Source organism: Diadema antillarum, unplaced genomic scaffold (genome assembly GCF_040938485.1).
Source record: "Diadema antillarum isolate AM-2024a unplaced genomic scaffold, OU_Dant_1.0 seq00000507_RagTag, whole genome shotgun sequence".
Lineage (NCBI taxonomy): Eukaryota > Metazoa > Echinodermata > Echinoidea > Diadematoida > Diadematidae > Diadema > Diadema antillarum.
The window spans coordinates 3,052,891-3,077,742 of record NW_027271462.1 but is presented as its reverse complement, the minus strand read 5'-3'; the positions used below and the strand labels follow the sequence as shown (position 1 = coordinate 3,077,742).

The window sequence follows — 24,852 nt, the reverse complement described above, 5'->3', positions numbered from 1 at the left end:
ATATTGTGTCCCTTGGGTTGAAGAGAAATTTACTGTCTCCTTCAGAAAGACGATGATTGTCCAACTAATTACATTTCTGGATCTTCAGATTTGAGGTGTATACTGGCATGGACCTGATGGCTTGCCGGCATGCATGGAATAATTGCTTACTTTGCCCTAGGCTGAGGACTTTACGTGGGGAATGCGCGATGACTGGAGAACCTGATGTCTCCCAACTTACATATATCCAGAAGAAATAATTACCACACAGCTTGCAATATTTGTGATGGGATTTATCAGGTGGGCTTATGCCGCAGAAGAGTTATTAGCAGCAAATTAGGCATGGAGTCCTACCTACAGCAAACAACATTTAAAGGGCACCATGCAAAAATAGAAGAAAAAAAAAGAAAAAGGAAACTGGTTTAAGAAAGGATTGGCTCACCATACCTCAAGGCTAGAAACAAAAGTGACCAACCACAGGAGATATGCTCAGACACTTTGTAAACAGCTACAGCTGTACCTCTGAAATAAAAAATATCAATGAAAAATAGGCTCCCCATATGATATGTCCAGAAACATAGTGGGCAGAGATCTTATATCATATTGTTGAAACCACACAAAGGAAAGGAGACCCTTGCCAGTTCTCACCTCTCTGTGCATAAGTTGGTAGGGAGTAAATGGTTGCTTTCATTGCCAAAAAGAAAAGTTCAGCTAATGTGAAGATATGTCTTTAATCTTAAAAAAAAAAGATAATTGTCAGAGTAACAGACTTGATTATTTCATGATGTTAAAAAAAAAATGCTTTCAGTTCCAGAGGCACTTGAACAGAAACTGTTTGTGATTATTTTTGGCAAAATTAGCCTTGGCTGTCTTGAGTGGAAATACTCATTAATTTGTTTTTGTTATGCCACTCTTGTTTTCTCTCGTCTGGATCATCGTCAACTGTCACAAAAGAAGTAACATTTTAATCCCATCTTGTCTGCAGTTCACGTATCACATCCTAATCTGATTAAGATTTTTTAGCAACAAACAACGGTCTTCAGTGCAGAAAGTGGGCAAAAACACAAGACACACGGGGCAGGTTGCGAGCTGCCTCATAAGACGGATTTTTATGTGCATCTTGGCAGGCGGTAACACTGCGTGCAGCCTCACAAACACACGCACACATCGACTCTGACAAACACAAACAATGATTTCATTTCTCGCATTACCGGCTCGCTGCTATATCTGTCATTGCGTGATTTATCATCTGAACAAACAACCAGAGATAATTGCCATATACAAGCCCTGGCCCAAAAACAAATTCCCTTCCTAAACCACCGCGTGCCTAGGAAACAGCGCCTGCAGCAAAAATATCAATTTAGTTGTGGAGGCTTACACCTGTACAACCCGCACCTCTCCCATCCCCTTCTCTCCGGCTGCATCCCCAAGTTGCGTTGTTTATTTTTCATCGGATTTACCTCTCGCATTAAACCCAGGCTTCCCTTCATCAGCACCTAGCGATATTTGTCTTGAGCTGGAGCGTAGTTTGTGCAGCGACTAGCGCAAACAAACCTGGCACGTCAACAATGTGGCTGACACTTCCCAGGTTTTTCTCATTAATTTTTCTTTCTCTCTCTCTTTCTCCTGCGAGACATACAGAAATGATGAAATTGTTTACAAGACTCCTTTCAATCTGCCATTTTCTTTGTGTCCACAGCTTGTGACCTTCGGCCTGAAATATTGTATTATCTTTCAGCTGTTGTGTCACATTTACAGTGAATACAGTTTTGAAAGCGTATTCTTCAATATTTTTTTTTAAAATTCGTTCATTTGATTTTGCTAATTAACATACACCCTGTGCATGTCTCGATCATGATGCAAGCACAAATGAGCATGATTTTTGTATGTTATGTAACATGCACTTACCCAGCGGACAAACGAGAACAGAGGAGGCGCCATTCCAATGTACACCCGAACTTTGTTCAGTCGTTGCCGTGGTAACTACCGTGAAATGTGTCTTGCCACATGAGGTAACATTATATTTTGTACCCGTGGCAATCAAAAAGGGGAAAAAAATTATTGTGAAGCGTTAAACAAGGTAAATTATGTGTAGCTAATGCTGATGAAACAAGATGTTCGGCTTTCTTAATGATGCATTGTTCTCCCATTTTCTTCCTCGTGCAGTACCTTGTGGTGATCATCGGCTCTCAGCTGTAAACCGGACTCCATGAGTGAGATTCTAGCGAATAGTGCTGGCGCTTCACACGACTCCAAACAGCGCAGCGATTCCGAAAACGATGTTAGAGCAAGCACAGACGCACCAAAGGTGAGGCGCTAAATTCTTGACTGTGTCATCTCTATCAAAGTAGTTTGCTATCAAGTTTAATGATCAATCGTTAGAAATTCAAGCATGCTGTTGACTGCACAACTTTTCTCTACCCTCTTTAATGGCAGTCGTGGAATAGTGATAGAAATAGACAGAGATACTGTGTCACCAATGAAACCACAAGCACCAAGTCTTGGACTTATTGTGGCAGCTGATTTGGATGCAGCCAAGTTCAATGTAATCATTGCTATTCTCGGCAAAATTAGGATTTGTCTTGCGACACTTATGAAAAAGAATTTTGTGCAGAGCTTGGCACGTGAGCCAGTTGCTTCTTTTTTGCACTGGGGAAAAATAAAACTTGACAATAACACGTTCATATCATTCAGCCTCAATCACATATTTGCACATCTAGTGTTATATGAAATTTTATTTTGTACACTGTATAATCACAGACTTTCATGGTTTTCCATAATTATCCTAGGGCATTAAAAGGTAAGGGTGGGCACGTCAGGCAGTTGCTGTATCAAAGTGAATGCCCTTTCCAGTCTGAATATGTTTACTTGCAGATGTTGCATTTAATGCTCCTGATGTCAATATGTTATTAGTGTCTGCTGTTTGTTATGCACAAAACAAAGAAAAACACGAGAATTAAACACACCCAAATCTCCATTTTAAGCATACTTGAAAGCTAAAGTCAATGCTCTCACACAAACAGACTTTGTGTCATCAGGATAAATGCCTGGTAATGTTCGTGACTGTCTGCAAATATGTTTGATGGTAGTGGGGGAAAAAATGGAAAATAAAAAAGCAAAGAAAAAATGCAATCTGTAGTAGGGTCAAACCAGGGTCAAGTGCTTGACTAGCATGGAGTCAGTCACTTTGACTAACTCTAGAGATGTGTTTGTGTCACCTCTTGCTTCCAGTAGATTGCAGGGATTAGGCAGTTCTGAAGTTTACACCTTCACGTATTAGAAGATTATTAACTTATCAAGCCAACATGATGGCCTTCATTCACTTTTAATACCAATACAGTCCGTGTGCCACCTCTGACTGTGCTTGTGTTGTTCTTGTTACTCATGAAGATTGCACAAAACCTGTGAATGTCTTCTTATGGTGATTATTGTGCCCCAAAATAAAATATTACCAGTTCTCATGGACTCTAGTGTATAATACAGAAAGGCATTTTTTTTTTTATGTTATTATAATGCACTACTGCTTCAGCTGTGTGCGGAAGTTATGATGTGGCCAAATCATGGTTTTGTGTGTATGAGGAGCGCAATAGAAAATAGACGGAAATTACTTTTTAATGCCAAGGCGATCTGATTCCCCTTTTGTCTGTGTCATAGCAAATTTTCCAACAGACTCCCGTGCACATGGCGCATGAATGATGTGCACATTTACAGCAGGTGCCACAGCCATTCGCAGCATAATCCTAAAAGGTCTTTTGAAAATTCATGATAGATGTTTCAGTCGCATAGGAATGTCATATAGTCTGTGTGATGATGGAGGATTAGAATAAACCTTTGTGATTGTCTTGGGAGACCAAGGTAATTCTTTTTCTTTTTTCTTCTTCTTTTTTTAAGAGGGGGGGGGGAGGAGTATTTAAAAGGAATCCACATGAATAGCTGATTAGTACCACTGCACCCTTGAAACAAACAAGAAAGAACAGTAAAAAGTACTGTAATAATTGCCTTTAAGTGCCTGTATTTATTTTTTTTTTTTTAAAGAGAGGGAGAGAAAAAAAGGGTATCTTAAAAGTAGCAAAATTGACAATTCTGTGTTCAAAGAATGGCCAATTATCAATCCTAGACTGTGCTGGTATGAATGCACATGTGTACCCTGTTGCCAGTAGCAACATGTTTCTTCCCTTGTATTACCTAATTGGCTGTATTGCCATACAGGTTTGCGTAAACCCTTGTGTGTTTTTATCATTCAGTTTTCCCAGTAAATGCACACTATATGCAATTTATTTCACGAGTGCTTTTTTGTTTTTTATTTTTTCCTGTCAATTTCACAAACAATTATATTCGCGCTCGTAGAGTACAGACATGTTTGGAACTCTTTGCAGGATACAGAACTGCCAATTTATATACACATTGTAGAAGTGCTGAAATATTGGTAATGGAAGGAATTGATAAATTACCCCCCCCCCCCCCCCCCCCAATGTTGTATCTATGTTATACTTGTCATGTTGTACCAGTATGTTCTTCCCTGCAGAGCCATGTCAAGTACTTTAGTGCAATGTTGTTGAATGTGAAGACAAAGCAAGCAAGTAGCAGGTGTTGTTTGCTACAGTACACAGGTAGATGGCAGGTTTAGCACCTGCAGTGTGCTGGCAAGATGAATTTTCCAACGCTTAACCCGATTACCGAAATTGCTGATGATATTTTTCTCTGTATATGTATGCTTCGAAGGGTGTGGGGGGCAGTATGTTGTCAGGCTATCTGTCCGTCCCATGTCTAATCATTACAATAGAAGAAATGAAAGACCCATAGGTTTCTTGATACCTATCCCAGGTATGCTACGAGGTATAGATTGGCTGACTATGTTTTTGGCAAAACCCCTCCAGGTCATAGGTGAAAGGTCACTGAACTTTGGTTGTTATTTGCCATTTACAGCTGTAAGTTCATCTGTGAACGTCAGTGATAAATATAATTTGGAATGTTAGTCCTGACTACTTTTACAGTTCTTTGGATAAAGTACAGTGGCCAAAAATCAGGGCCAAATTTAAATACCTTGGCAAAAAAAGTATTTATTCTGCCATTTCTTTTTTTTTTCTCAGATAGGAATACCCAGTGATGATGTTAAACAAATGTTAAGTTGGTTGACAGAGTAGGAATAAATTCAGAATTATTTCCATGAACATGGTAGTGGTCACAGGTCAAAGGTCAAGGTCAAATATCAATCTATTCTGGTTGAAACTGATTCTCCAGTCATAACTTCAGGTAAATGTGGCCATGGGTAGTATTGTCTGTTAAAAAGGAAAGTTTTTGTTTGTTTGTTTGTTTGTTTTTAAATAATAATTATTTACCTGAAATGATAGTGGGCAAAGGGTAAAGGGGGAAGGTCACCGAACTTTAGCTGAAATATCATTTCAGACCAGAGATCAACAGTTGTATCACTAGGTGCAGTGCAGTGGTTTGATGAAGTGGATAGAAATAGACTGGAATTTCATTGTGCAGAGAGGGTAAAAGATCAATCCATGGTCAGTGGTCAAGATCAATGAGCTTCATGAAAATGTACATGTAAATGAAGGGCCACATCCCTGTGGCAGATACAATATATTGACTGCATGAGCTGGGGGATCCCAATCATGTGGGCGCAACAGTAAAAATGCTCTGGGGTTTTTTTTTTTGTTTTTTTGTTTTTTTTCTTTCTTCTGTCCTTTTTTTTTTCATTTTTGCATGACAAAAAAAAAAGGAAAGATATGGAGAGAGAACAAAAGCATGCATTGCCCAGATTCTCAAATTAAGCCTGGTAGTGAGCAAAATACACACATCATGTTGAAATGTGTACCGTACTTCATGAGGTAGAGAACCAAGACCAAGTTCTTCAGTCAACACAATAAGTTTTGAAGTACAATGAATATGATGTTGATACCTCATCTAACGGGGATAGAATCATCTGATTTCATGCAGGTGGTGCAAAACCTGGCAGGAGTAGGGATTAAAGGTCATTCAAATTTTTAGGATTTCAGTTTTCAGTTACTACAACTCAAGGGTTATTATAGTTGATTTTCAATGATTTTGACTTGACTAGTCTTTTTTGTTTCAAATTTGAACTTGTCTGCTTTTTTTTTCTCATAAAACAGTTGTAATCAGAGTTGGTGCAAGGTATAATAAAACTTGCTGATTTAAATTTGGGCAAAATTTGGTGGCATCAGCGGTCAAGATCAATTGTAAAACTTGCACTGTGTATCCAATAACTTTTTACTTTTCTACCTACAATGTACTTTGTGCATTAGTCATGGTTTTGATTTTAAGATTTACAACCGAAGTCCCCATTTCTCAAAGTTTTTGAGTATTATACTTTTGTTTCTCCTTTTTACTACATCTATCCACCTCATTATGTATTTGGTTATTTGGACTTTGTTTACCTTCAGTCTATAAAAGTGTTTCTTTAAGGTTAGCCCACTTTTATAGAATTGACAGTCGAGGAGCTTCTATAGTATGCCTGATCACAATAGCACAACAGAGGAATAAAATATGAAAGAGCTCTCTCTTTGCATAGATCTATTCATGCATGACATTTCTGCCCAGATTTCTCACACCCACAGATTTTAATTTCTTTCTTTTTCTGTCTTTTTGTTTGTGCATGAAGAGGTGTATATATGTGAAAATAATATAAATAGGCAAAAAACTTCCTAGCAGTTAACAGATACTTTAGGCCCTGTATACCAGGTATATTTGCTTTTTTTGTTCTCTTGGAAGTAAGCATTTAATAGTGATTCCAGTGAACATGCCTGATGAAGCATGTCCTTGATGGTACTCGCTAAAATTAATTGATGCAAGGGGCCAAGGCTTTCTCATGGTAGGTTGTTCCCGTGATTAGGAAGAGAAATTGACAGCTCTCAGTGGGCAGTACATAGAATCCTGGCCGTAACAGAAGTGAGAATGCACATGTGCGGCATTGAGAGGTCAGGTAAAAATAACATTTTGGCAGACTTGCCAGTTGGACTCGATGTTTGGGCTCAGGTTGTCAGATCATCTGGATCCTTCTGGAAAGCTACCGTTGTACCCGTTTCCGACAGACTGTAAAACTTGTGTGTATTTGCAAGGCCCTAACATTAGCGCTGGCCTGGTGGCCTGGGACCACCAGAAATAGATTTCGGACCACCATCACTTAAGAATAACTTTTTTTTTTCCAAGTGGGCCACCAAATTTATGAGTGTGTACATTGTTTTCTGCGTTTTTGTTGTCCAGAAAAAAAAAAAAAACTCTTGGCTCAGTAACTGCAAAATGAAAAAACAGTGTATACTAACGAACCTTCAGAATTCTGAACCTTATTTCGTTTTTGGATGAACGAACCATCGGAATAACAAACCTTATTTCATTTTTACTTTAATGAATATTATCTCATTTTTTGATCTAACAACCCTTCAGAATAACAAATTGTAACTGATGATTCAATGGGCCAAAAGAAATATAGGTTACAGTCTTCTATCTTGGACCAATGATTTGAAATTATTTTCATATTGGGTTGGGAGAAATCCCTGCCTTCGTAGTATTACATGTTACGTATACTGTATGGTCTGTGCAAATTAGGTACCAATGTTTCCATTTGATTGTATTTGAATGTTGCAGGTGTATGGTACTGGAGGTTGTTGGATTGGTGACAGAAGGAAGCAGCTTGCTTCCAAACAATGTAAACAGCAAAAAGCTCATTAACCCATAGGCTGCACATATCTAACTTCAAAGATAGAACGTTTCCAGACATGTTTCGAAAGACATATGAACGTGGTTTAAAGTGTGTTTCTCGGGAGGCTGCAAAATTCATTAGATCTTGATTTAGGAGTTGTCACTATGCAGCTGATTTGCGCTATTCTACCCGAGAAGCAGTTCCCTTGTCTAGGAGGACCTGTAATACCCCAGTTACTCTCTTGGCTCGGGCCAGGCCCGAGCTAAGTCATAAAATTTTGAGTTTATGAATTGGTCAGGCCAAAGTGGCCCGCACCAGGCTCAGGCTATTTTGGCACTGCTGTAACCAGCACCAGGATCGGGCTAGGCGTGGGCCTGGTGCCGATCGAAGAGTTTATGAACGATAGCAGTGCCAGGCTCGGGCCAAAATTCCTTGCATGGTCAAAGGTAATTACCTGGCCTTGCGTCTGCCGGAGTGCCCGTTCAGTCACCATTGTAGTTATCCCTACGTGGCTGAGTTCGTGAATGGGTCATCGTAAAAGCGGCGCAGCTCTGCTATAGTTATTGAACGCAATTCTTACTGCTTGGCTTGGGTCAATTTAACTCGGGCCAGGAGCTGGCCATAAATGTATGAGTTACTGAAAGGGGTAGAAAAGACCCCCAGAGGACATGACAGACAAAAGCGAGCACTTTTTTTTTAATTCGGCGGGGATGATAGAGACCCATGTTAAAAGTTCCTTGGTTGTCTAGCCTAGTTTTGCATACGTTTCTATGGAAACCAGTGGTTGTGCGTTTCTCCTCAAGAGAGTTTCTCCTGTGCACATAATGCACACTCCGCCACAAACAGCGCAGGTCACTGGAAGTGTGTGCCATGTTCATGACGAGACAGTTTAGAGTCCCCCCATGTAGCACAAGTTTAGCACGACCTCCGGAGGTAGTACTAGACTCGCACTGGCTGTCTAGCGCGATCTTTACCTCAACACTCATCCTTTGTGCTTTGTGCCCTGAACATTTAGAATCACCACCGTCTGAGGTAAACTTGGAATGACCTGCCGTGTTTCGAGGAACTCTAAACGGGGAATTAGGCACGCGCTTTTTTGTTTTCGCATAATCCAGATGCGTATACCGTACTGGCCATGCATATCACATTCTCCTTTGACACGGCCATTACGCAGCCTGCTACGTGTAAAACATATTTCATTGTATTATTAAGCCATGGGAAAGAAAAATCAAGAATCCAGACTAGCTGCGCGACGACAATGACCATGTCTCAAGTTGAGAATGCCTTGCATGTTTATGTAATGCCTCGATCATATGTGTATTGGTATGTGTATAGTGCTTGCAATGGTTTACGGTTGTCTCTTTGCAGCTGTGCCGGAGAAGCAGCATGTTTTCAAAACTATCTTTGGCATGGGATCGTCAAATTTTGTGCGCATGGTAGCAAGTGCCCCCTAAACCACAGTCATTGGGCAACTTGCGATATTGTACGTGTGGTGTAGATCAGTCGGGGAATGTCGTTCAAGTATGCCAAAGACACCTATTTGAGCAAAGAAGCGAAAAAGCGGTACACAAACACATCTAGAAATCACTTGTTTCTGCACTGATCTTCTCAATATGATAGTTCATGCAAATATCTGTACCTGTAAGCAATTTCGCTTGAATATATTATATCTATATATCTACAGAATACATCACAGAGTCATCAATTAGTCACTTTCAGAGTCGGCACTGGTGCTAATAAGCTCATCCAGCTGTCTGATTCCTTTGTCAAAGAGAGTGAAATGCTGAATGAAATTAAGCTGCACCATGGCGAGGCTTTACTCCAATCTCTTGTATTTGGTAATGCAATTAGTCTGCACTTCTCTCTCCTAACAGAGCAGAGCGTCAATCAGTTTTAATGGGATTTGAAACCCTGTGTACTTTTTTTTCCCCATCTCTCCATCTCCATCTCCCTCTATCTTTCTCTCTTGTCCGTCTCTCTATGCGTGTCTGTCTGTCTGTTTGTCTTTTTCTGTGGATGCTCTTCTCTCTCTCTCTCTTTCCTTCCCTGTCTGTCTGTCTGTCGTTCTGTCTTTCCTTCTTTCCTCGCAGAAATCAGATTCCCTGTCCATGTTGAGTGGAAGCGAGAAGGGCCTGCTCTCCGCCGCAGGCAACGCAGGGGTGCAGCCGAGCCCCCTCCCACACATCCTCATGCCTCCAGGAGCCCAGACGCTCTCAGCCCAGCAGATGCAGAGTCTCCTCCAGGGCCAGGTCCTCAGCCAGCAACAGTTGCAGCAAATTGTGCTGCAACAACAGTCCTACCTTCAGCAGCAGCAGGTACAACAGCACCCACCACAAGAGTATAGAAACTGGGAGCAGTGAGGGCTAATAAATGCTGTCGTTTATCTGACAGCACAATTCCATCATGATACATTGTATGCACATGAATATGTACGTACCTCATGCAAACATTCATTTAGGCGTACATTGTACTTGCATCCATACTTATTGGCACACATATGAAATTCACACAATGTGCATGCATACATGACGTGCATATCATATAATATATACTGGTACTGTTGTTCTTATAGTGCAATGCTGCAATATGTTTAATATTCCTGCAGCACATACATTATTCCGGGAAATGAGGGAGAAAAAATGAGGGGGGGGGGGGATAGCAAAGCTGTGAAAATTACAAACTAGATATAAAGTTTGAGGAATTCGTAGCTATGGTTATGCTCATGGAATAAAGTAAACATCATGAAAGCTGCTCAGTTCTTTGATCATTCCATTCTACCGGTAACTTGATGAAATTCTTTGAAAAGAGGTTTTAGTGTGTGTTTTGATGCACATTATCAGAGCCAGAAAGCAAATAGAACTTATTCTAATGTAGATTACTCTTGGGCGCCCTTGGAGCATTATTGTGATTAAGAAAGTGTCAATTTCTTTTAGAAACCAGTTTTTTTTTTTCTTGCCTATTTTTCCTGGTAGCCATGTACAAGGCAGAAGAGATTTTTTTTTTTTTTTTTGGGGGGGGGGGGGGTGGAGGAGGAGGAGGAAGAAGGGTTGAGATGGTGATTTTGCCAGGTGGTGTGTCAGAACAAGGAGGTACTAGGCACACTCGCCTAGTACCTCCTTGGTTAGAAATAGATTTGTATACTTGTAGAGCAAATTAAGTTTTGGTGAAGTGCAAGTATAGTTCAAATGATAATTGCTGGGCAGACTGCAGACAGTTGCCACAGGGACAATGATAATTGAAGGACTCAAGACAAAAATATGAAATATCTAATTATTGGCACCTTTGCACTCCTGTGGTGTCTTGTCTCATATCATACCCAGTTGATGACCATGTCTGTCTGTATTTTGTGCTGCACTTATGCCTTTCATAAACACAAGCAAGCAAGCAAACAAACACACAAGCATGGATCAGCTTTTTTGTGATACACACAGACAACTCCTTTTCATTCTTCTGTTTATGTAAAACTGAAAGAGGTTTAATGGGGGTTGGGGGACTGGGACAGTGGTTCAACCCCTCCAAAAGGATGTAAGCATTTGTGAATATCATGGTATGTGTCATTCCATTCTGGTATGTGTGTATGTTTGTGTGTGTGCATGAGTGTGTATGTGTGTAAATTTCTAAATGAATGAACCCTGTTCCATATTCTTCAAAGGTCTTGGAGTTAGAAAAGAATATATATAGCCCGAGGGCGAAGTAGATTTATTCATTGTTGCAAGACTTTTGGAAGGTTGAGGCTGTAATAGGCTGTATTTAGGAATCACAGATTGAAATAGTCAGGGCATTGATTCAAAACGTAAGATTTACGCTGTGAATAGTGCCATTCACTTTTCATTCTTGTAGCGTTTCTACAGCAAGCCATTGATGGAGGGAGAGACCCCACCGCTGAGACCGAAATTTAGTCACCGGAGTCTTTTTTTTTTTCTTTTTTATTCATTTCCCAAATTTTTAGTCTCTCTTTGTGCCCACAATATAAAAGCCAAAGAACCGTAGCACATGAGCAAGCACTGATGTTCATTCATCGTTATCGTGGAGTATACAACACAATGGGGTAACCCAAACAGTTGCGACACTGATTTGTGGTCTGGATTTAAATCCAACAATAGGTTCTTTTATACTTGGGGCTCAGCTCTTTTTTTTCTATTTGTCCATCATTTTGGGGAGAAACTCACTCATGGAAATCATCTCCAAGGATGAGGTTGGGCTATTCTTATCAGACAAGGAGGTCCCTCTGACTCACAACTCTACGAATGTTTCCTCAAATCTTCGGGCGGACCGCTAACAATACATTCGTTTTCTGGGCCGTCCCAGCATTTCTCTAAAAGGGGGGGGGGGGGGGGGGAGGGCATTCGCACTGATACTGAAATACAGAAAGCTTTAAATCCCCAAAAAAGTTTTATTCTGATACTGGGCAATGTGGACTCAAACTCAAGCATCTGGGGAAAACTGGGGAGCTGTCTTATGACTTTCACACTGATATTGAAATGTAGAAAGTTTTGAAATCTTAAAGAAGTTTTGACCCGCTTCTGGCTAATGTGGACTCAGACCCAAAGGGTTACAACTCAGGCAAGGGGAAAAAACTGATGAGCTGTCACTCTATTTTTCAAACCTTTTGATTTTTGTAAGTTTGTCTCCGCATAGCGCGTCTTCTCACAAGTTCTGATGGAATGTGACATCGAACACTTCCTGCCAACAACATCATTTGCATTTTGAGGTGCGCAGAAGTCACTTCAGATAAGTTAACCTGTCCTGCTCAGGAGTCCCCACAGGTTGTAAATCTGCGCGGCAAGCTAGGCATCAGCCAATAAAGTCATTTGTGCAAGTGCAGTACATGCCCAAAATACAAGGAGGTTTTGAAGTTTCCCCCATAAAAAGTAGACCAAATGAATTTTTCTACAGAATTTAAGAGAGCATTACAGCTCTTAGCTTGAAACTGATATACAACATTTTAAGATTAGCCCATCTTAACCTGTTCAAACAATTATTGAAATAAGAGAGTTCGGAGGTGCAGTTTCATAGAAAGGGGAGAAAAAAAATATTTAACCCATTGAGGACGAGTCCCGAGTATACTCAGGCAGGTGTCTATGGGAAATGCGTGTTGTAGCAACATCAAACCTTCTTCAACGGGTTAAAGATTTGGCTCACTCTGGCGTGCTTTGGAAAAGTATCAATTGGAAAAAAAAAGAAGGAAGGTCCTGAAAAAAAAAAGCTATTCCTGAAAAAAAAAGCTATATCTTGATTTCCGCTTTGTTTTCAACTTCCAAATTTTGACAGTAGATAGAGAAAAGATTACTATTCTCAGGTAAGGTAAACTTTTAGAATTTGAGTTGGTCAACCCACGTGACAATTGTTGGTCCATTACAGAGTATCATAATCTGTGACTTTTTGTGGGTTTTACTTTTGAACTGGGCAGTCACAAATGTGAACAGGGAAGAAAAAAAAATCTCACATAAGTGTAATCTTCATGGTGTAAACAGGTGAGAATGGCCATATTCTAGTGGAGAGATATTTCCTAGTGTATTAATTGACACACTATACACACATTTATTGCACACACACACACACATACACACACACACACACACACACACACACAGAGGAAAAAAATAAAGTTTAGTTGTTGGTTTTTTTGGCATGTTTTTTCCTTTTCAGGCTTTAGGGAGCACATATCATTTTTTTTTTATACTTCAATGTAGCGCATATTTGGTTTCGTTGTGCCAAAGCTTTAATTCCAGTTTAGAGTGAAAGATAATTGATTGCAACATCAAGGTCAGCATAAATCAAATGTGTATTGATCTACATCTCCTAATTAGTGATTTTAAAGTTGTATAGTGCAGCCCAAACACTTTGTCCTTGTGTGTTTTATATCTCAGTATGTGATTAAGCAGTGTCTAGCACTGTCCTATTACATACCAGAGGTAGACAGACAACATTTCCTGATTTGAATAATGATATTACGATTGTAATTTCAGTACGAAGTTTCTTTCAGGTTTTTTTTTGAATTTTTTTCCTTGAAATCTCGTGAATATAGAATGTTATAAAACCAATACTAATTAATCCATGGCAAGGGTTGAGCAAAGTTTACGTACCAACCATGAAGGTGGAATGCTGTGTAGCTAAGGAAGTAGTAGTTCAGGTTAATGTTTTGATTTATGTTTCCTTCTAATCCTGGAGATGTCGTTCTGTGACGTGGCCAGTGTCTGCCCACAATACTCATGAAAGCAAAACATAAGAAGAGAAAGGATGAGTCCCTTGTACCACATGATGATGATTGTCACGTATTGCATCCCAAACTAGCCCCTGTCCTGCCTGCTCCCCCCTTTAAATCCAATTATGGTGGGGGCCCAGTGTTTATCTTGCATATTGCAATCACCATGTGAAAGGCGCATGCATAACTGCTGATGCCAGCCCCAGCCTTTTTGTTTATCGCAAACATTTCTTGCCCCCGCCCTCTCCTCCCTTCTCTCCATCTCGTGCCCTCACTCCTTATTTCTACCTTCGTCTCCTCTCCTCTTTACCCTTCTCTCATCCTCTCCCGGCCTCCCCCTTGTTCCTCAAGGAATCCCATCCAGCGCACTCAATCATGGTCCCCTGTGTTTACATCACAAACAAAACTGCGCTCCAGGAAGGGAAATAAAGAAAACAACCATCACCTAATGTAAACAAGATGCTAGCTGAATGTAAACACAGCGCTCTGGCCTTGGTAGTTTTCCAAAATAATCAGGCGATTGTTGGTGGCTTTTTTCGTCCCCTGTACAAAGAAGGGCTCGGGCATGAGAGTGGCGCAGTGTTTGTGTGGTGAGGTGTGCTTGTATGAGAAATGAAACCAAGAATTCCATGTGTTTGTTCAGCTAAACAAAGGAGTTTTTCAAGAAATTCGTAAATGACTTGTTCCGTTCTCCATTTTCACTCTTGTGTGGGCTACAACTTCAACCTTAACATCAAATCTGAATCATCTTCCTGCACATATTTATGAATCCCAAGTTATAATTATGGGCATGTTGTTTTACAGCGAACTTCCAAAAAAGACTGAGCGATAACTTTTATCACTTGTGTAGTCATTTTGGCACCAAATGTCACGTGATTCATATCATGCATACAGGAGGGATGAATGAATTTCCTCTTCAGAAGAAGCTCTCCTTTTTCTTTTTTACCAAAAAAAAAAAAAAAAAAAAAAAGAGAAAAAAAAAGAAAAGGAGAGATTACATATGCATCCATGAGGGTATCTTATGTGATGAACATACCGGTAATCTTTGTTGAAGTCTTTGCGCACCTCTTAAAAAACAAACCATATAACAGTATGAAGAAGTTCGATCCGTAAATAGGAAAGGTATATGAAGGTTTCCTTGCTGTGCCAGCATCTCCCAACTGGAGGAAGCAGTGAAGTTCACACTCATTTTCGCAAGAGTTTGGAAAACATAAATCGTTGTACATTCATTCAGATTACATGGCAGAGTGCAGTGAAACAGGAGTTACTGTACATACAATTTGTCTATGAACTCCATTTTGAGTCTCACACACACTCTCACTGCACACCACATATACTATAAAAGTGGAAACTTTCGCGGTGTTGGAATTTTTCGCGCATTTCGCGCAACCAGAAACTAGCACAAAAATAAAGCATGCAAATATTTTTGCTTGCCATATGTTCCCATACTTGCTATCTTGATTCCGCGGATTTAAAAACACGCGAAAATCTTCTTACCAGGCCAAGTTTGAAAAATTAGTCGCGCGAAAATATCCACTTTTACAGTATACGCAAGGGACACACATGCATGCACACTCACACATGGACAAGCATAGGCAATATACCACAGAACCAGAAACATTTGGGCATAAAATTTTCGCGAATTGGAGCCACCAGCAGTTTTCATGGCGTGCAACTCTCGCAGTTGCCACTAGCATTCAATGAATTGTGTAGACATCGTATTTGTACAAATTCTGGCTCCTCACACAAAATTGCAAAAGTTTTTACAGGAGTCATTTTCAAGCAGGCAGTTGCAGGCTGTTCAGGGGCTAACAGGTAAGAGACCAAATCGCTGTAATACTAGAAATATTTGCATGCTTGAAACTTTCACATATTTTGTGAGGAGCCAAGATTAGCAAAAGTAAAATGCATGTGAAAGTGTTTGTCTGCACAATGCATTAAATGCCAGTGGCAATCACAAAAGTTTATGCCACGATGAAGGCTGTCGGTTCCGATTTACGATAGTTTCGTGCCGTGAATGCTCCTTGTTTTACAGTAGGCCTACCAAGTTGTCAAGCAAAGGAAATAACATATTGCAGTGAAAGAAAGTAATGTAACTCTTGCAACACTTCCTCCCACATACCTGCATTTATGTGACTTTATAGTGCATTTATAGTATATTCAGTTTTAGTGAAGCTGAAGGGTTTAGTTTAATGTAGACTATATTACAGTTGTTATTCATTTTAAGTGTGTAACTAGAGATTTAATACAGAATACATATACTTATTCCCTACTTTATCCGAAAGCACTGAGATGACAAATGATTATGATTATGTGAAGTGTTTATTCAGTTGTGAAAGGTAATATCTTTGAGTCGAAGGTCAGTCAGTGAAATGATTGAACTACACTCGTAAGATGATACAATGTTGTAGTTACATGTACTGCAGACATGCACCTTCTATGGATGAGTTTCTCACCAAAGAAAAAATTATCCAAGATATTAACGAGAAAGGAAATGTAATGTTACTAGCAAGTTTTATGCAATGATCAATACAAGGGATAGATAACATGGAAGACAGTGACAGATTACTGGAAAGATGCATGTGGAATCAAACATGTTTCATGTCGGATGAATTTTTCAAAATACTGTATACGCCAATATTTTCGCGTACAGATATTTTCGCGAATCATGGTATCAGTGGCATTTTCGCGTGTTGTTAAATTCACGATTTGTAGTCGGGTCTACTGCCGCGCTAAGCCCGAGAAACACGTTCAAACACTTGCCAACGTACATTGTACTTGTAACGTTTTTCCATTTGCATGCGAATTGTGACTTCCCAAACATGACAATAGAAAAGACACAGTAGAAGATTTATAAAATGAAATAATAATTACGGGAACTTACAGTGAGACAATCACATACGGCATTCACAAGTACCTACCATGTTGCAACAAATAGGTGCAGACTATACAAAGTTGCAGAGCTGCACTAGCGCCAGCGAAAGTTTTACATGCATCCCTAGGCCTCACGCATCCGTGCCCAGCCACGTCGAGCCGGTGTTCGTTCGCGTACTAGTATTAGGGTAACAAGCCGCACGAAAATTGCACATTTTAATGCATGTTTATCATCGTACTGCACCGTAGCGTACTGTGTAGTACTGATACGATGCAAGCAGTTGCAGTACTCAGTACTAGTGTTTGTACACTGGCCGGTGTGCTGTGACGGCCACGCGCGCTGGTGGTCCAGCGCCAGCGCTTGTCATCAATTTGTACATAAGGTATGACTGGGTAATATTTTCGCGTGTCTTTAATTTCGCGATCAGCCCAAAGATCGCGAAATTCGCGAAAATAACGGCGTATACAGTATAGCAATCTGAAGCCACCCATGGTATTGGGAGATTTCTTTTGTTGTTTGATGACTCTGATAGTGTAGGAGACGTTTTGCAAGGAAATATCACGTTCATGATTAGTTTAGATTTATGTTAAACAGTTGATTTGGATGTGGCACTGCGCAGTTTGCTGGGTCGAAATTAGCCCCCAAAATCTGTATGGGATCTTCAAGGGGACACATCGAAAAAAGTGTCCATATCACGGGATGAAAACCTATCGAGGGATGCGAATAGAAGTGAAAGGAGGATGAAAAGTAACATAGTAGAATTGGAAGGGCAGATAATAGGATAGCATAAAGAAAACCAGTGACAGAGAGAGAGGACAGAAGGGGAGGAAAGATAGACAAGGAGATGAAAGGAAACAAGGAATAAACTAAAGAAAGGAAAGATGGGAACGTATGACACCATAAAACAAAAAATAAAGAGAGACAGAGAAACATAGTTGAAAGAAGGATAAAGATACACTATTAATTGATATAATTTTGACCCAGCAAGCTGTGCTGCACCTGCGACCCCTTATTTAGCCTAAGCCAAAGTTTACATGTTTTTAGCAATTGCTGAGCTCCTCTATGATGGATTGGAGAGAAGAGGGATCATCCCTATACCCACGTGTACGTCTTTGTTTCTCATAAAATGGGGGGGGGGGGGGGGGGAGTCGAGAGAGAACAGGAGATTTAATGCTGATGATGTCATGGAAAAAAATATTCTTACCAGAGATAAATTATGTAACATGTCTTTTTGGATGATAGTGATGCGCATAGGTAGCTTAATGAATGTTCATTTAAAGAAGAATCTGCCCATTAGGGATATTCAAAACTTTAAAATGATATGGAAACTTGTTGGTTGTTACTCTGGAGTTGTCAGATGGGTTTGTTAGGTTGTCGTTATGCCATGAACTTCTGAGATGGGAATAATTTTAGTATGAAAGAAACCACCGAAATGCTCATATTTCTTTATTGTTTTCCCCTTCAGTACAATACACTGTTTCCGTTACTGTGTATTGCCCTGGTAGATTTTCGTAACATGAGAGGATATGTATGCCCATATGTACAGTATGCCTGAAAATGAATGTACCCTCCATGCTTAGTTTCGGCCTATTCAAGTTACGTGTGGTCATTAATCACTATTGTCATGTCGTACAAGGCCTGAAGAGTGCCTTTTATCCTGTGGGAAACTCTACTCCCTTCTACATCAGTTGAGTTCCTCAAAGACAATGCCTGGTGGGAGTGAACACTAATGTTCGCTACAGCTTACCAACCCTACATTCCCATGATTCAAAAAAAGGTTTTGCACTGTATGCAAATGATATGAGGGAATGTCTTTTTATTGCATCGTAACAAGCGATGTAGTAAAAATTTATTAAAGAAGCATTTGCAGTATGCAGATTTTGTGTCGGTTGCCTACTCTGCTGGGTCAGCCAGCCATACATGGAGGTAAACCTGTATGCAGTGTACACTGTACTTTGAGGTTGTCAAAACATATGGGGGAAAAAAAATCAAGAAGTTTGGAATGCAACATGGCAACTGTTTGATGTCAGAGTGTACAAACACAATTTGATATTTGATCTTTGAAGGTAACATCGAGAACGTGGAATCTAGTTTTATCTCTAACCAAACTGCCCAGAAAACATTCTGTTTTTCTGTTTGTTTGTTTTTTGTTAGTACTGCAAGTAGGAAGAGAGTAAATGTTAGAGAAAACTAAATCTCCTCATCTTTAATTGATGCAATACATTCCATAAAACAAGTGAAACAAACTTTCAGCTTTTGGTGTGTGCTATTGCTACTTACCCCAATCAGGAGGAGACTGGAAAGCACTTTAATAGCTTTGATACTGGGTTAATCACATTAGGATTTTCATTCGATTGAATACCTGGTCATTGGCAGTTATATCAACAGTTTAATGTTTATTACCATACAGTGTATATTGCTTGTTAGGAAGTTAAGGAAATTGATGATGTATGAAGAAGACCAAAATTCTGTGATTTTGCCAAGAGATATGTGCAGATTTTCTCGCATGATTGTTTTAGTTTTTTTTTAATTTTAAAGATGAATTTTGATTTATGTAAAAATTGGTATATAAGTTATGTGTTGGTACTTTTTGTCACAGGCAGGTCAAACACTGTGTAAAGAATGTCTCTGGAGTTATCAGTTAATAAATGGTATTAATACTGTCTTGTGGAAATGTCAAAATACCCTTTTTGTTTAAAATGTACAGAAATGTATAAAGTAACAGTATTTTCAGACATAAGAAAATTGCATATCTTGCTGTTATTTGCTGATCAGTCAGACATTTCAAACTTTGCCACCTCTCCGCTTTCGCATTTGGACAGCTCCAAGAGCAGACAACGCTGCTGCAACAAATGCAAGCGGCCGCCATCGCAGCGGCCAGCGGTGATGGCAGCAAGGTGCATTCCAAGCTGACGCCACACCAGCAACAACTCCACAACCTGGCCCTGCAGCAGGCTCACATGATCCAGCTCCAAGCCCAGCAACAGGCTGTCGCCACGGGCCAAATGTTGCTGCCACCCAGGTTACAACAAGGTGGGATATATGTTTTATAATAAAAATAAAAAAAGATGCATGTAGCTGAAAACTAGCCCCGGTCTGATTCTACCTGTCCTGACAACTGACTTGCAAGCACATCACAGTTAATCAGTTGTGACAAGAGGTTCATATCCATGGCATGCAACCCCGAGAGACTCACTTTAGGGGCTGCAGAGGTAATCTGGCAATTCCCCGCCACTGGAGGGACTTGTAATTAAGAGCGCCCCGCCATGGTGTTATGCGCTCCCAGAATTTTAATTTCTACAAATATTTACATTTGGGGGAATATGGGGGAAGGGGCTTCAGTCAGTTATTTACCAATAGCGGGGGACTGCGCTGTTTGGGATCGAAATGCTCGCACTGAAGAAAGAGGGGGAAATGGCTTCCATTTAGCGCTCATGTCTGTCGAGCTCATTGCTGTATGAGCCATTTTGCGGAACATGTATTGCTGATTGCACAATATGACAACTTCAATCTTGCTGGGCTATCAGTGCTTGTGTCATCTCCTATTCAAGGATTAGTTGAAATCCTCTCGTAACCTTTTCTATGAAATACACGTACATGTCTGTAATATCTTTGTTAAATTTAGTCCACAGGAAACGTTACAGTTTTATATCTTAGTTGTAGTCTTTCTCATGCATGATTTTTAAATTACAAAAGGTTAATGAAGAGTTATCTACAATGTGTTGAATAGGAAAATGAGTTGAAGATTAGGTTGGCTTTTCTGAGAGACTGACCTGATTTTTTTCTCTCTTTTTTATCTCTTATGTTGTTCATGTCAGTGGGTGACTTTGCATTATCTTAAATTTTCAAATTGTTCAATGATGAGGAATTGATGTGTGTAATTATTTTAGCAGTGACAAAGATTGCCCAAATATGGGTAATGAAAATCATCTCTCAGTTTTTTACTGATTGTGGAATAGGTGTCCCGAAATCTTCATCAAAGCCATTGTAGTTATTATGCATCATTTCAAACTCGTACTGAAATTTATAATCATTCTCCCGTTTAAACCAGTTATGACAGCGTCTGAGCTGCAGTCTCTATGGAAAGAAGTAGCCTCCTCCTCCGAGGACAGCAAGGGCGCCCCCACAAGTTCGTCGTCGCCCATGCCACCAGGGCTGAGCGGCCATCGCCACATGATGAACGGTCTCCTGGAGGCAGCCCCAGTCCACCCGGGGTTCCTGCTGACGCCGCATGGCATCATGTAAGGACTCTACCACACCAGATAGATATGATCGCATCCTCTACTCTTTTTTTTCTCCCTCCTCCAAACATGAGCAAAGCGTCTCTGCCTCTAATTAAACAAATATTCCGATGATCTCGGGTCAGGTGCTACGTGAGCAGCCACCAAGTCATCCTGGGCAAATGAAGATCAGGCCCACCACATTTCACATTGCCACTGCCATAGCAACAGCAAATAAACTTTCAGGATATCTCTTTGTTGTCATAATTTTAGAAGTTATCTGGGAAGCCTTAAGGGATGGTATAGTTTTGGTTGAGATGGGGATTCAGCTTTTAACTCTCTGTGAGATAATTAGAAACCACTTATGAAATATTAAAGAGCATACACTCCCAAGAGGAATTCAAAGTTTATTTGATGAAAATCGGTTTTGAAATGGCTTAGAATTTTACAAACAATGAGGTCCTAATAAAAGTAGGGACCCACCTTTTATTAGGACCACTTTGTTTTGCTTTTTTTTTAATATCTCAGACATTTATAAAACCAATTTTCGTCAAATAAAGTTTCAATTGCTTTAAGAATCATAATTATTTTCTTTAACATTTCATATAAGAGGTTTCTAATTTTCTCACAATGAGTTAAAAGCTGAATCCCCATCTCAATCAAAACTATATAATCCCTTTACTTGTAACAAAGCACTCGAACTATTGGTCAAAATTCAATAAAAGAGTCAAGTTAAGATTGTACATTTCATTTTGCAGTAAATATTCAGCTACCTGCAACTGGGAGATGTAGGCCAAATGTATTTATAATGTACGATACACACGTTATATAATATGCATATGACATGCATACTAAAAACATGGACTGATTTGTTGAATTTTGTGTGGGATAATTAAATATTGATTATTTTGCACGGTATGACTAGGCTTATTTTCTGTTATCTCTAAAAACTGAAACAAAAAGAGACAGGTCTCCGAAGAGGCAGGTGTTCAGAGAAATTATGCTGAGATCATGTCTAAACAAACTCTTGGTAACGTCAGTTCTTCATCTCATACGCTTGGCTGTCACCCAGCGGGAATTTCTACAAACATCAAAATGGATGTATTCCAAGGCTGCAGCGAAAGAAGAAATTGTAACCACATACATGTGAAGTGAAAGTGTTGGCATGTACTTACCCGTCTATATTTACACACTTTAGACAAAGAAGGAATTTGTTTGCGATTCGCTCTCGACATTGCTCTCGCTGAATGTATCACTACAACTGATGGAAAGTTTCCCATTCCCGGAACTTGTTATACTATCCATCGATAACTCGGAATGTTTGGAAGGGGTTCATGAAGAGAAACATGCATGACCCTTTTGGGACCAACAAGAAAGGGAGTGACTCAAAGCAAAGGGCTCACGGCAAAATCCAAAATAAGCATGTTTATTGAAGGATTTTCCCCAAAGAGGAAGTAATTGGGACGAAAGCAATGAAGTAAATACAGCTTAGTTCATATTTGGGGACAATTGGAGTAAACAATGGCTCAGGGCCACCAATACGTGTGAGACGGGACAAATTTTCTCAAAGTTGTGAACGTTTTTTGTCAGTAGACCATCAGCATCACAAAGTTGATCTATCCTTGTGTCTGACTGTGGTATCATTTCCTGACTTAGTCTGATTCATTATGAATTAAAGGCACTAATTGCACATTTGTTTCGGACGGTTCTTTGTATATACTGTGCCTTTTATTTGTCAAGGACATTGTATTCTTTTTGGTGAGATGTAATCCAACCCTCGGAACAAAATCAACAATCAGTAACGAGGTATCTGCACAATCCATGTTTGTTCAAGCGGGATGTGGAGTGTGATGCCGTATATATAATACAGCCAGGGAAGCGGGAGAGCTATTTGTAGGTGTTTGTGGGATGTGATGTTGTGGGATTTTACTGACAAAATAGTGGAGGCAATCTTATCAGTTGTATGATATCGCTTATAGTGGTGTTGATCTGCCGTCATTTTTGTCAAACAAACATCAAACTAGCTGTTCTTTGTGGTTGTATTTTATTTTTACAAAGCCTGTGTGAAAACATGTTAAAAATAGTCAAAAACTGGTCAGACATGTCATTACTGTATTCCTTGCTTCATACACATGGACACCAGATGTTGGGGGAGGGGGGGGGGGGAGGAAGTAAGTTTGTACATGGCAGAAGAAAATAATAATGGCAGGGAAATCGCCATGAGGAGAGTACAATACAACAATTTTGAAAATACTATGACAGGGAAATCACATTGTCATTGGGAGATTGAAATTCTACATGTTTGAAAACTAGGGTATGCTACACCGTATAGGAGGAAGGGAAGAGACGTCTAATGAATATAATTGATTTGTCAGATATTTACAGTACAATCAAAACCAGAGGTGTGACATTGATATATGAGTGTAGACTCGGGAGAAGAAATATGAGCGCCAAGTTATATGTCTTCGCTCAGATCTGGCTGCGAGCTGTTGAAGGGGGGCTGATTGATACATTGCCCATGTAGGCACTTTATAAGAAGTCTCGATTTTTTTTGTTGCTGTTGTTGTGCAGGTGGGGGTTTTTTGTGCTTTTTGCTTGCGTTGCGTAGCAGGGCTTTTTTCAGATGGGTAAGAATGGAGGTGGGTTTGGTTTGTCCAGTGAAGGCAGCAAGGCGCATGCATCGTGATACTTGTGTCGCTCTATTGTCACTATCCAGACCAAAACGTCCAGGTGTCACTATTCAACAGCATCTGGTGCAGTCCCCTTGCAAAATGGCAACAGATAAGAACCGAACATGATCCGTGAATGGGCACCACGGACTCATAAATGTGGTTTGAGCCATAGATATAGATTCTCTCCAAAGTGCAGTGAGGCTTTCATTTACTGACTCTGTATGACGATACAACCTCCATGCTACTGTAATAAATCAAATGATCTTCAGAGGCCAGTCTCAAAGAAAGTTTTGCAATTTTTCGTTCTTTTTTTATCCTCTTGGATGATCAGAATGATTAGGGATTCTAGAATTCAACAGGTTTTGTAGTCACATTTTGGCAATGGAAAATTTGAGTATATTGCCACCACAAGTATTGTAATCGGATCAAGCTCTCATCAGGTTTTGAAACGAAACAACATCTTCTCATAGTAGATCAATACAAACAAAAGAGTCTTTCATCTTGGCTGCGCAAGATGTCGGTGGCAGTCAATTTGATTTGCCAAAATTAGGCACTGTTGGTACAGCTTTGGAACTGTGCTTCGGGCATGAGTAAGTCGGGACGTTTGAGCGAAAGCTTTTTGCTTCTCACGAGAGTGAAGCACCTTTTTGGATGTGAGGGCATGGTGACGCAAACTTTCTCCTCGTGAGAGAGTCATATGTCAAACATGGCGACAAGGATGACATGTATTGCTGTTTACTCTTTCTGGTTGTGAAAAGAAATTTGATGATGCAACTTAATCGGATGAAGTAAGTAGTGTTTTCTATCATAACACAAACTGAAAGGAGTGCTACAGTTCAAAGTAATGGACTAGAGCTCTTCAATTCTCACTTTCTTGAGAATTGGCATTATTGTTTTGTTCGACGTAGGTGGTGTGTTTAGATTGATATTATTAGACCAAAATTACCCAGCGGTAGTATTCACGCTTAAGATTGTTTATTGTTTTAATTGTGTTCCGTGCCAGTGATGAGAGGCTGATACTACAGTGTTTAATCCTGTGAGAAAGAAAAGTTCAGCTCTTAAGAAGCTGGAGTGTTTGTGAAAATATTTGTGGAGAGGGGGAGAGGAATTCCGCGGCTGTGGATGGATTACATGTAGTGTTGTTTCTACTTCTACATGTTCTTTTATATTTTCCACAATACTCAATGCATCGAGCAATGGCGATGAATGACAATTTCAATTTTTCCAATAAGTGA

At 39.9% G+C, this 24,852-nt stretch overlaps 1 protein-coding gene across 1 annotated transcript in view; it reads left to right on the top strand.

The window, feature by feature from the left end:
- LOC139734054 (uncharacterized) overlaps nucleotides 1-24,852 on the top strand; it is an 81,571-nt gene that overhangs the window by 43,863 nt on the left and 12,856 nt on the right. Inside the window, exons 2-5 of the mRNA XM_071644871.1 lie at nucleotides 2,146-2,287; nucleotides 9,736-9,960; nucleotides 19,548-19,758; nucleotides 20,777-20,966. Of these exons, the coding sequence (XP_071500972.1) occupies nucleotides 2,189-2,287; nucleotides 9,736-9,960; nucleotides 19,548-19,758; nucleotides 20,777-20,966 (725 nt within the window). The 5' untranslated portion in view covers nucleotides 2,146-2,188. The remainder of the gene's footprint in view (nucleotides 1-2,145; nucleotides 2,288-9,735; nucleotides 9,961-19,547; nucleotides 19,759-20,776; nucleotides 20,967-24,852) is intronic.